Source organism: Microplitis mediator, chromosome 5, assembly GCF_029852145.1.
Source record: "Microplitis mediator isolate UGA2020A chromosome 5, iyMicMedi2.1, whole genome shotgun sequence".
Lineage (NCBI taxonomy): Eukaryota > Metazoa > Arthropoda > Insecta > Hymenoptera > Braconidae > Microplitis > Microplitis mediator.
The window spans coordinates 9,206,314-9,219,212 of NC_079973.1; the positions used below are offsets into that span (position 1 = coordinate 9,206,314).

The 12,899-nt window shown below is 30.1% G+C and overlaps 1 protein-coding gene across 12 annotated transcripts in view; it reads right to left on the minus strand.

Moving 5' to 3' along the window:
- The window catches only part of LOC130667379 (disabled homolog 2-interacting protein), a 76,816-nt gene that overhangs the window by 21,450 nt on the left and 42,467 nt on the right, over nucleotides 1-12,899 (minus strand). For 2 of the 12 annotated variants that reach the window (XM_057468893.1, XM_057468892.1), the window contains exon 1: nucleotides 4,554-6,302. The exons of 8 other annotated variants lie outside the window; for them this stretch is intronic. In XM_057468893.1, coding sequence (XP_057324876.1) covers nucleotides 4,554-5,472 — 919 coding nt within the window. In that variant the 5' untranslated portion in view covers nucleotides 5,473-6,302. Of the gene's footprint in view, nucleotides 1-4,553; nucleotides 6,304-12,899 lie in introns of those variants that run through there. 2 more of the 12 variants (XM_057468894.1, XM_057468889.1) reach the window with 2 other exon arrangements.

Here is a 12,899-nt window from a genome sequence, read left to right on the forward strand (position 1 = left end):
TTCAAATAATTCATTTTAAATCAATGGAATAATTAATCTACTTAATACCGGGTCGAAAATACTCCTCAATAAATAATCTTTGAACTAGTATACAATTTAACTCATTTTAGTGTAATAAAAAAAGTGTGGAAATGATTTAGCGTGAGTGAATTAGTCGAAAAATAATTCCGAATTTTGGCCTCAACAGTGGATTTTGGACTCATTTAGGTCTCATTCGGCAGTTTTTGTCGAATAAGTCACAATTAAGCTCCAACAGCTTAACTAATTGGTTAAGTCTCATTTTGCCCTCAAAGTGAATGTCATTATATGAGGACAAAATCCGTTCAAAATTGGGACTTGGAAATAATTTTAGCTTTATTTAGTATTTAAGGCAAAATGAATTTTAACTGGGACTTAGGAAAAATTAGGTTTCATTGGTAGATGAGAATAGAAGTGTTCGTGCTTGAGGTGTATGTAAAACAAAACAAATCAGTATATTTCCAGCTGAGTTCAGATGTCGTCAAAGAAAATTATTTTGAATGGAATCTTTAAATTTTTTCACAAACAAAAATTTGATTGAAAATTTCCAATAGCATAATTTTTTGTAAGAAAATACAATATTTCTAAAAGTTACTTTTCTTCTCAGTGTACACTGGCCACAAAAGTTAAATATTTAAAAAATCGAAAATTTTTAGGTAATTTTCCCAAGACTGTTCCTCAGCGAAAAATGATCATAGAATAAAAAATGATATATTTAATAAGTAATTCTAACGTATACCCGATTTATCTGAACTCTTTGCGAGTTAAATCGATCCACTTTCTCGTATGGCGCCTATACTAGCCTATTTTAATATTTCAACGAAAGTCATGCACATGCACGCGTCGATGCACATTTACCTTATGCCTTACATTACATATATTTTCCTGCACCTTTACTATATATATAAATAAACAAGTTCTGTTATATATTTATGTGTATACATTTACTTATTATTTATTCGTTTTCACTTTGAACTATTAGAGGTAAATGTACAGTACTATCATGGAATCCATTTATTGGACGGGATATTGATTTAACGAACAACGTGGTTGTGATACCGCGAGACCCATACCCAGAGATTTAGCAAGAAGGAAATGAAATAGACGGGGTCATTAATCCCCACGACGTAGTAACCAAACTTGTATGACGGTGATGAGAAACTCGGATATATAAAACGAATAACCAGGATTGCATGTATATCCATTCACTGCTACGTTTGCAAGTGACTCATGTATACAACCGGGACAACCATCATAAGAATTATTTGCAGCATCCGCATAAAAACCTGAGATTATAATATTATTATAATATACCAGGAAAAAAGTTATAATTCTCATAAATTATTTTTTTTAATAATAACCTTTTTTTCTTTAATAATATAAAAGTGAGTATATTAAGAAAAAAACATTTCATTCTTTCTAAATTCAAAGATTAAAGGAATTATAAAAAAGAAGATAATAGAGTATTAAAAGTTACTTTTTAGAATAGAATGATAAGTGGGGAGATGATGATTTTTAGGGGACTGATGGGCTTTGATATGTCGTTAATACATCAGGATATAAATCTACACTGTGTCCATAATCTAGTTTTTAAAGGGTCACCGTGTGTATCGCGACAAAGACTGAATTTTTGTGGATTAAGGTAACATGTATTGTAACAGTATAATAGTATTGCAAAGGGTCGAATGCCAGTGAACCCTTTTTTTTACCGGCCGCAACCGAGGGGAGTTATTTTAGTCGAGATTCTAATAGCCGCGTGTTTATGAGAGAAGGCGTATAAACATAAATGTGAATAAGAAAAAAAAAACTTAAGTGCTCATGAAAATACAAAAATGAAAAAAAAAGAAATTATGTTAAACGAATTATTGTTTTCGTGACAGGAAATTTTTAAAAAATACACGAGGCCAAAACAATCAATAGCTTGTGCGACGTTTATAAACTACTCAACCGGTAATTAAGCAATTGGTCAAGTTGTGAAAGCAAAGCCTTTCATAACGCAAGTCCTACTTACAAGCGAATGTATACAACATTCTACTCTATTTTACTCGACTCTGAGATCGTGATACTGATCTCACACTCTTGTTATGCTGGTCAAGAATATATTTATGCATAGTGTTAATCAATTTATTTAAATCGTTCTATACAAAAAAAAAAAAAAAGATTTCTTAACACGAAAAATTTTTTCTAGTCCCAATAAATTTTTTGCATTATGAGCTAAAACCAAAAATTTTCTAGGGACGAGAAAAAATTTTCTGGAGCTAAGAAATACTTTTTTCTATGCCAGTATTATTTGACATTTTATCTTATTTATTGTTGTGTACTTGATTTTTTTTCTTACAATATATATCTTTTATCGCAATCAATAACATTTTATATCAATGACTAGACCGTTATAAATATAAAAGTATATTTATTTTTAAACATATGGTAGATTCTTAAGTGTTAGCCAATTAATATAAAAAAAAAAATTAATGATGTGTGTTAAAGAAAATTAGAAAATAGTGAAAAAATTTGTAAGCTATATCCCCTGAACAAACATTGATATCGTGGTTTGTTTAATTATTGTAGTAACGGAAATAATTTATCCCAATTTACGAAAAAAAAATTGATGGGGGAGAAAAATGAGATCAAAATGGCTTATTAAAAGATTTATGAGCTTCAGGACATGTGCTAACAGCTTTATCTTGAGGTTAAATTATTGTATACTAAACTCGTCCGAGGTCATTTCAATTTAATACGGGCAATTCTGACGAATCTATATAAAAGGATTATTTAAAAGGTTCACTGACAATTACACTTATAGTTCCGATCCTTTATCAATGTCAAAAGTCGATGCTGCTACAGTAAAAAATTTATACGCACCAATTTGCGCATTAGATTTATGTATCATTTTATTTTTACACGCATAAACTCTTATATATACAGGCGGCAGTATTTGTTATCGCGAGCAATAAAATACTTTTGACATTTTATTTTTATATCATATGAATAGTGATTAAAAAAATTGATTTTTTTTTTAATTTATTCAAAGTTTAATAGCTGTTACATTTTTATAAATAACAAGCAGATCCCGTCCGCTTCGCGGGCAGTAAAAATGTATTACTGATATAAATTATAAAAAAATTTTTCATCAAAAATATTGTCTGCATAACAATACAATTTCTCAACATTAAAATTACTATCAGACATTTAAAATAAAATTTTTTGTACTTTGAAACGGGAATTTAATTTGATGATGATGATTATTATTATTTTATTTTTATTATTAGTAATAGGGGAGGGGGGGGGGGGGGCAAAACGGGGTACTTAAGGAAATACTAAGTGCTTGAATACTCAAATACGCTAAATCTTTTTTTTTTTTTAATGATGTTCAAAGTAAATAAAAAAAATTTTCACTTTTGTGGGCAAAATGGGGTACCCCTTAGAAAAAATGAAAAAAAAAAAAATTTTGCATACTAAATAAATTTGATTGAATTAAATTTTTTTGTAAGTAATTTACATAGAGAAACATTACATTTTACACAATTATTGGATGCAAGAGAAGAACAAAAAATTTGGATTGGTTTTTATCATAAAACAAAAGCTATAAACATTTTTCGATTGACACTCGAATTTTGAAAAAGTTTGACAAAAGATATTCAAAATAATGCTCAATTATATTTACAAAAGTGATTTTTGAATGTTTAAAAAACATTTAAAAAATAAAATTTTTTTTATAAAATTTTAAGGGTACTCCGTTCTGCCTAATCTCCCCTGTTTTGCCCCCCCCCCCCTTCCCCTATTTTCAGTACTTTTTAAAATACGAATTAGAAAATAAAATAAAATTATACTATGCCAAGAAAAAAGGACAGACTCATATATTTTATGTTCTTTTGTTTTATTTGAAAAAAAAGAACAACCGATAATCGATAAAATTTATCAAAAGAAATATACTTTTTATCATCAAAACCTTCTTTGAAATACGCAGAATTTTGTGGTGTAAATTTCATGTCAAAATATTCAGTAGTTTTTACGTGATGCGCGTTTAAAAAAAAGATCTATCATTTTATAGATATAGACATAGATTACGTATTGATGATTAAAAAAAAATAAAATTGAATTTTAAATTAAAAGTGTGGGTGAGTGTGACAGAAACCTCTAAGCAGGTGGTCCAATTGATTCAAATGTATGGTATAGAATAAAAAAAAGGCCGAGAAAAAAAAATATAAAAAGATGGGATTGGAAGAGAACGAGTTCGGAGCCGAACACAAGTAGGTCTCCCAGAAAATGAACTCGACTCAAGTTCCACACTTGCAAGGGTCCCGAGAAATAAAATCTCTTGATGGTATGGCCCTAGTCAGTCGATCAGTTAAACCGTTGTGCTGGACTCTTGTAGCAAGTCCCGACTTGTTTTTCTTAATGCACACCGACCGGTTCATCCAATACATCAAACCTTCTTTTTCACCGCTTCTCTTACAGCTTCCCATCATTACTTATAATATTATCTATAGCCACAAGCTTATTATTCATCAACATCATATATATATTAAAATTACCTGAATGAACGGCCTCAGTTTCTTCGAATACTGATTCATCAACATCATCATCAAAATTATTTTCACAATCATTATCTGAATCATTACTACGAAATTTATTTTTTTCAATTGACGAATTTACTACAGGGCAATCAACCGACATATGTCTTATAACACTCGATGATTTAACATGTGCACTGGCACTTCTTACAACTTTTGTACTATGAGTTCGACGAATCAATAAATTACTTAACGAGTTATTATTTTCATTGTTATTTTTATTTTTTATACTATTATTATTATTGTTATTATTATAATTATAATTATTATTACTATTATTATTATTATTATTAAGTCGATTTGGTCCTTGAATTTTTAAAAATTTATTTCTGGCTTCATCTTTTCTTTTATTCGGTCGTTCAGTTTCGCTAAATTCATCGTTTCGATTAATATCCAAGCACCCTATTGTATTGTTAAGACGGCTATTCTTTTTATCAATGTCTTTTCTACCAACAAAACGATTTTGAAACCTCTCTATAGTCTTCAACGAACGTGTCCTCTCGACCTTCTTTCTTTGAGTTGTATCTTCAATCGATTCCACTACAACCGGTGGTGTTTCAAACATCCGTGTAAGACTCTGTACTTTACCTCTTGTACCGGTACCAGTACTAGTACCTGAACCCGTACCCGTACCAATAATACTTGTACTTGTTTCTGACCTTTTGTTTAACCCATCGCTATTACTTAAGGTCCGGTTCAATATCGTAGGGTTTTTAGTCCCACTTATTGGAAATGTATTGCACGCATATTTATCATTATCTTGAGATAAACATTTTGTTATTTTAGGATGACAATTTCGAGTGTCATTTTCCAGAGATACGTAAAATGTTGACCGACGTTTTGGTAAATCATCTTTATCCTTATTGTCATTTCCAATCATTGTAACTTTCTTATTTTTATTTTTATTTTATTTTAAATGACAGGGGTTCCCACTCTGTGCAGTAAATGGAAACTTTGCCCGAGTTTTTCTCTTAAACAAACGAATATTGTCAAACAATTAAAACACTTCGATAGATTAGACAGTAGTGCAACAGTGGGCGGTCTGTGTTTTGTATTTAGAAATTTTGTTTCCGAAAACAACTCACCCGAAAATATCTGATAACCCCTGATACTAGTAAACACGACTTGAGAAAAATTATCTAAACCATTTACATTATCACCCTCTTAAGTGTCTCTTCTTTCTTCTTTACACAGAAACACTAGGGTTTATTCAACGCCCTACTGATGACTCAATTCTCTTGTCTGCCCTAATGCTCTGATGTCATCAAGTAAAAACTTTGAATCCTTGGCAATTTTAAATAAACATGAATAGTGTTGAGTATTTTTAAAATTGCTTATATTTAAATACCAATAATATAAATAATTAATCAAGGATAATAACTTTCTACAATTCACATCATGCCTTTAAATAGTTTTCTTAACAAACAATTTTTTTGAATTGATAATGAATTTAAAAAAGTAATGATGACACGATTGAATAATATATTTATGAACACGTGTTACACTTTATTTCACAAATTACTTTGAATTATAAATTCCATGAATTGGATTGAAATTAATTGAGCAGTTAATCGTATTTAATATTAAGGTATTTAGCACTCGAATACACGATAGAATGTCATGGTGAATGTATTGAATGTTACAAGAGTTAAATAAACCGTTGGACTGTCGTTCCTGTCGTCCGCCAAGCTGGACGAACGCACGACTATCGCATATTCACTTCTCTCAAATACCATCGGCACATATCTCTAACTTAGACAACATTCAGCGCCACTCGCGGTTATTATTTGAAACTACGTTAGTCTCCTCGTGGCATTGATGCTTACTTTTGCTTTGGAGTGCATTTATACTACGCTATGTTCATCTAAACTTCCTTTGGATATATACCAGCTATATAAATTATATTAAATATATGTATATATGAGAGTTGATCCAATACAAACTAAGAGATTATCAAGATTCACGCTTCTTTGTCGTCTTTCGCTACAACACATGTGCTTTGCCGACTTAAACTTTTATTGATGACATTTAAATAAATATATGAGGTAAAAGACCCTAGACTCTAGACCCAATCTAATGGATTTTCTTCAAATTTTTACCACCAATTCATTGAAAATTTCTGAAGTAACTCGAAAAACATAAGCCTAATCGACATAATATAAAATGATTGGTGGAGTTCCATACCCTGGTGGAAATTTTTCGGAATTTTCTCTGAAAAACTCTGAAAAAGACTTTAGAACTTTGAAAAAGTCTTTGGAACTTTAGAACTGAGTTAGGCAGAGAAAATTTCGAAAAATTTCCACCAGCTGTTCCATAGGAACAGGAACAATTTAAGAAAATAAGACCAAAACATATGTAAACTATTTGTATGAAATTTTAAATAAAGATCCCGAGTCAAAAAATAAATTCTAGTTTAGTCCTCAAAAGCCTCAATTCCTTTGAAGTTTTATTTGCCGCCCAGAAAGTAACTCTACTTTAGTACTCAAAATCTTCAATGAGAACTATGAGGTCTAAATGCGAATAATTTATCGATTTTAAGTTATGAGTAAGACCTCGAAATCCTCAACGAATGAAAAGTTATACTTCGGACTTTTTAAAATTTTAGATAGAAAAGGGAGGGGAGAGAATACGTCGAAAGAGACTTTTGAGGTTCAAATACGGATGAAATTATTTCTTTATGTTTTGAGTATTTTGAGGCTCTAATCCAGATTAGTTTTTCCAGTTTAGTCCACAAAGTCGTAAAATGGGTCGTAACTACTACTTTGAGGACTAAACTTGGATAACTTTCTCTACTGTTGTCAATCTTAAAATCCTAAATTGATCCTCAAAAACCTCATTGAGAACTTTGAGACTTAAATCCGAATTTATTTTTTGACTCGGGATGTTTTAAAACGAAAAAACTCTAATAAGCAATAGTCGCTTACTTCAACTGATTATTGCGTTTGAATTAAAAAAATGTCAACTAAAAAAATGATGGTTGATAAATAATTATTTGTGAATCTAAAGTCATATTACAATATCACCTATCAAAGGATTTAATAATTTATTATGAATTTAAACTGAGTGGCTGTTTTTAAAATCCCGCTCAGTCGACTATTTTTTACTTTAACTGAACTTTTATTCTGATATTTCAAAAACTTATTTTATGAATCATTGTTCAAATCAATAAAATCATGTTCAATTGATATTGTCTAAGGAAGTAGGGTAGAGGTACCGTTTTTGGCCACATCAGAGCCAGTTTTGAACACATGAAAAATTGAAATAAAATAATTTTCACAGATACTTTTATCCCACTATTAAAATGGAAATTTAATTTTACACTTTTTCATTAATTAAAATAAAGTATTAAATGTCCAAAAATGGAGCAGTGGCTACAAATGGTACTTCTACCCTATAGGGCCATCACCATCACAACTTTAAGCGAGCGACTGTGAGTTCATTCAACCGTCTTTATGTTGAACATCAATGATAGTTAATTACGTTCAGATTCGCTCAAAACTAACACTCTATGGGTACCATTATGTCATAGTATTGTTTATCAGAAGTAATTTCTAATAACAGATATTAATTTATGGAGTTTGCTGCCTACAAAAATAACACCAGCAGATACTTTGGGTATTTTTAAGAATTGATGTTGTAAATAATCAATAGAATTGGAAAAATTTGGGTAAGTTGTGTTTGTAATGATCAGAATAAATAGAAAAATTGTATGAATGGCCAAGATATTTCTTTTTTGTTAAATGGCTCTGGAAAGTTTTCCTTAGAGTCATTATTATTATTATTATTTTTGTACTTATTTTTACAATTCGTCATATTTAATTAAGCATAAATAAATAATTAAGTAGTTTGAATCGTAGGTATGTGGACTAAAGAAAAACTTTTAGATGTTGGGTTATACCAATGTACGACGTTTCGTCTATTATAATTTCTTAACTATTAATAGTCTATGAAATATTGGCAAAAAACGAAATGCCTTTTTTTCATCTTTAATTGTTTATAACTTTTGCAATTTTTTATGTGCTAATACACGCTTTTGGCACATTTTTCTAGGCGTCATTCCGGATCCAATGAGCTATCACACATAATTTTAAGAGCAGTATCTCTATTTTAGACCATTTTCAACTTGTCGACTAGACTGTATTTATTTAGACTTTATCAAGTAATTAGTAATTAACATCACATGTCAACTTTTTTATTTGCAGTACCCTCAAAAATCATTGTTATACATCAATATAGTAGCCATCATATAATAAGTTATCAATAAATAAATGTAAATATATAGAAATGTTACTTTTCGTAAATATCAATAAAATATTGTAATAAATAAATGTAATTATTTGAATATTGCACGTTATTAGTCTTTGATTCATAAATAAATAATTAATTATCAAGATTATTCTCAAAATTAAAATTTTATTTTAATATTTAAATTTATAATTTTTTATATTATAAAAAAATAATTATTTTTCATTTCATTTGCCGATTTATATTGAGTGGTTTAATCTCACTTCGATAAAAAGTGAACGGGTAATGGGTCTTTTACCTTAAATTTTAATTAAAATTTAAAAAAAAAATCCATTCTCGTATATATTTGTGTAATTATACTTTTTATCCTCATCTATGTACAATATCAATTTTATTAAAAAATTTTTAAATAAATTTATATGCCCGCATTCTTATACATATATTCCAAATTTAAGTATTTTTTTTTTTCAAATACAAATAGCAAAATTTAAAATTAAAAATTTCAAACAGATTTATGTTTGTAAAACATTCCAAGAATATCCTCGGCAGTTTCTTAAGAAAAAGCAGCAGCAAATATATAGAGTGAAGAGGAAAAAATAAAAGTTTGCGACACAGATGAAACGCAAAATTGATTTCAGATGCACATAAATGTTATGGCTCTTAGAGAGCAAGAAAAAGAAGACCATAAAACCAAAAGAAAAAAATTTCTTGTCGGTTGTCTAGACTTTAACACAACAATATTCACACTGTGAATATCATTAGAATATTGGCATGAGAATCACTGAGACGTGTCGCAGCATAAGTTGAAGGTGCTCCATTCTAAGTATCCGGATGTCTTCTCACGATACACGAGAGTACGAGACACACCTATTACGTTTGTGTTTAGCCTTTAGTTTCGTTTAAATAGTAGTACAGTAGGTATATAAGAAATAAATATAGTAAATATAAAAGTAAACTGAATAACCGGTGTATCTGCAATTTACGCACGTGGTTTAACACTTACATACATGATTATATGTATTACTATATCGACAGGAAATAACGGCCCGTTATATTCATTTAGCGACAGCTATATTTCCGGAGCTCTTTGGAACACTAACTCTTTTAATAATTTACACTTTGGGTGGCGTATCCGAAAAAATTTTTTTTTCTGACACCATTTATCACTTTTATAAATACATAACAACTGTTCTATTTATAATTATTTCTATGTATACGTAGTAATAGACAAAAAAAAAAATAGGGGAGAGACTGAAAGAAGTGATGAACACGTGAGAATATTTTATAAAAATAGTTGAATTATGAATGAGAAGAGTAGTTTTAAAGAAAAGAATATATAGTAAAGAAAAGCGAATTCGTGACATGGACTGAGGACTAAAGAAATGAGAGTTTAAAGAGAAGAAAAGACTACGGGTGTTTGTACGCGACGCAAATTCAAAAAAAAATTAAAAAAAAAAACAGAGAAAAAGAGAAGGAAAGAGAAAGGCTGAGATAAAGAGAGGGTACAAAAGGAAAGGAAGAAATACGTGACTGTGCAACCACGACAAGGAGTAGTAGACATGCTCGGCTCCAAACGAGTTCCATGATGTTTAATTCGTCCAAGATTTTAAGTTTTAAAAGACCCTAAGACAAGTTGATTAAAGAATTTCATCAAAAGAGTTCAGAAAAATAATAAATTATTTAATTATTGGTTACTGATAAGAAATAATCGAACGATGCAGTCGAACAATAGATTATCGTGTTAAAGTGCGATAAACGTTTCGTTTGTAGTTTTTTTTTGTTTAATTTAATAGTTTAAAGTAGAAAGCCGTTGGAGAAGGGAATTTCTTACTATACGAGGTCGTATTTCTCTTGGTTCTCACCTCTTGCAACGAAAATACGTGGGAAAGAACACGCGATTGGTTAACTGGAGAGTGCCCGCAATCTATATTTTACTCTAATGGTCAACAATCATAATTCATTAATTGTTTTATTTCAATACTTTTTTTTATTACAATGCAACGATTCGTTGCTGAAATAAAATAATTAACAATTATCAATAGACATATTTATTTATATTTGGTCATGTATGAAATAAAAAACAATGGTTTAGACGGTCAATGATCTTGAGCATTAAAGAAAAGTAAGGGACAAACCTTATATGATGGTCCCACCACCTTGTTAGGGAGCTAAAGAGCTTCCATTAATGGAAGTGTTTGTACGTTAACAGCATACCTTAATATATTTTTTTTATTCAATCAATCAAATTTTTTAATGTTTTAAACATGACTGCACTCGATGGATCCAAATCTGCAGTACATGATGATATTATTAAAAAGAGTTTAACCGATTTTTAATTTACGGTTTCATTCCTTTTTCTTTTAAATTAATTCATCAGAGATAAATTACACCTGACGATTAGTAAATAAGTAATTCGAGTATTGAATATTAAGCATTCTCATTTTTATTATTATTATTATGTAATAACTTCACTTAATTTTAATTTCAAATTAATGTTAATTAAAAAAAACATTTCTTTTTATGAAATAAAAATATTCTATAGCTTTTAACTGTTTTGTATGTTTATTAATCGTTGATAGTAGGAAGCCTGATGAAAATATTATAAAATGTCTACATTATCGACAGCCCATGTAATATCAACCGTTGGTATGACCCTAATAGCCACTTTAGCTTGAAATTGACAGTAATTTGATGTTAAAATTACCTGAAATCTGCTGCCCGAATTTACCAACAATTTGACAGCAAAAGTTAAAATCAGGGTGTTAGCTAGATTTTCTGGTCAGAAAGCTGATGTCAATTAGTTTCGATTAAATTGATGACAATTTTCAGCTTTTGTAAGTGTTGCCTACAACTTGTTACCAACTTTCTCAGAAAGTTGATAACAGGTTGCGGCAGTTGGTTGTTGCCAAGTTTCTGAGAAAGCTAGTAACAACTTGCAGTCAACTTACAAAGGTTGAAGTTGTCATCAACAATCACAGCTAATTGACACCAACTTTCTGACCAGAAAATCTTGCTATCCGGGTCGTCTGCAACTTGACGTAAACTTGCAGCTGAAACTTGACAGTGTACCAAGCCAACTTGTAATCAATAGTTGAATAGTCATATGTTACTCTGAACTTGACGGCACATTGACCGAAACTGTTTCTCCGTAACTTATTTTAAATATCTGTTCAATATTTGTGGTAATCTGAGTATATCAAAAGTTAAACTACAATAGAATCCATGATAGCCATGCTGTCAGCAAGATTCTCTCATCAAAAAATAAGTTGCAATCAACTTGAAGGCAACTCTATACTTAGTAAATGTTGACTATAATTTGGCTTCAACTTTCCCGGGAAATTAGCATCAATCTACTGCCGCAATTCGGCATCAAGATGACAAAAAATTTGACGTGGTAGTTAAATGACGCTAACTTGCGCACAATTTGAATGTAACTTTTGCTTAAATTATTTTTCAATCAACTTAATGGAAAATTTCTGTGTCAACTTCCCCACAGATGGTAGTAGATTTACACCGATTTGCTGTCAAAATTGAACTCACACTGTACTCAAGAGCTTGACAGCCTGAAGTTGATGTAAACTTTGCGGCGGATTAAAAGAAACTTCCCTGAGCGAAGTTGATGGCTACCAGGGATACGAATTGAATAAAATAATTCACACGTTCCAAAAGATATAGTACATTTATACGTGAAAATAAATTTTTTTATATCCTGTTTTCATATTTCCATCGTTTTCTATGACTATGAGGTACGATAAACAATGATCAATTATAAAGTCATATATCCTTTCACATTAAAATCATATTGTGCGTCACTGTAAGATTTTTCTTTTTCTTCTTGTGAACATACTATTTATTCCGATGCGTGGGGTATCGCACATTTATAAGATATAGGTCTTCGTGGGTGTATTTGGTATAGAAAGTGTTAATTATAATTAAATATTTATATTTTTATCTAAACCGCAATAAGCTTACCTCGCCCATTCGTTAAACTCACACTACATTGAGAGCAATCGCGTGGCAATCATTTAACTTCAAACTTACCTGCAACAAAAATAAAAAAAC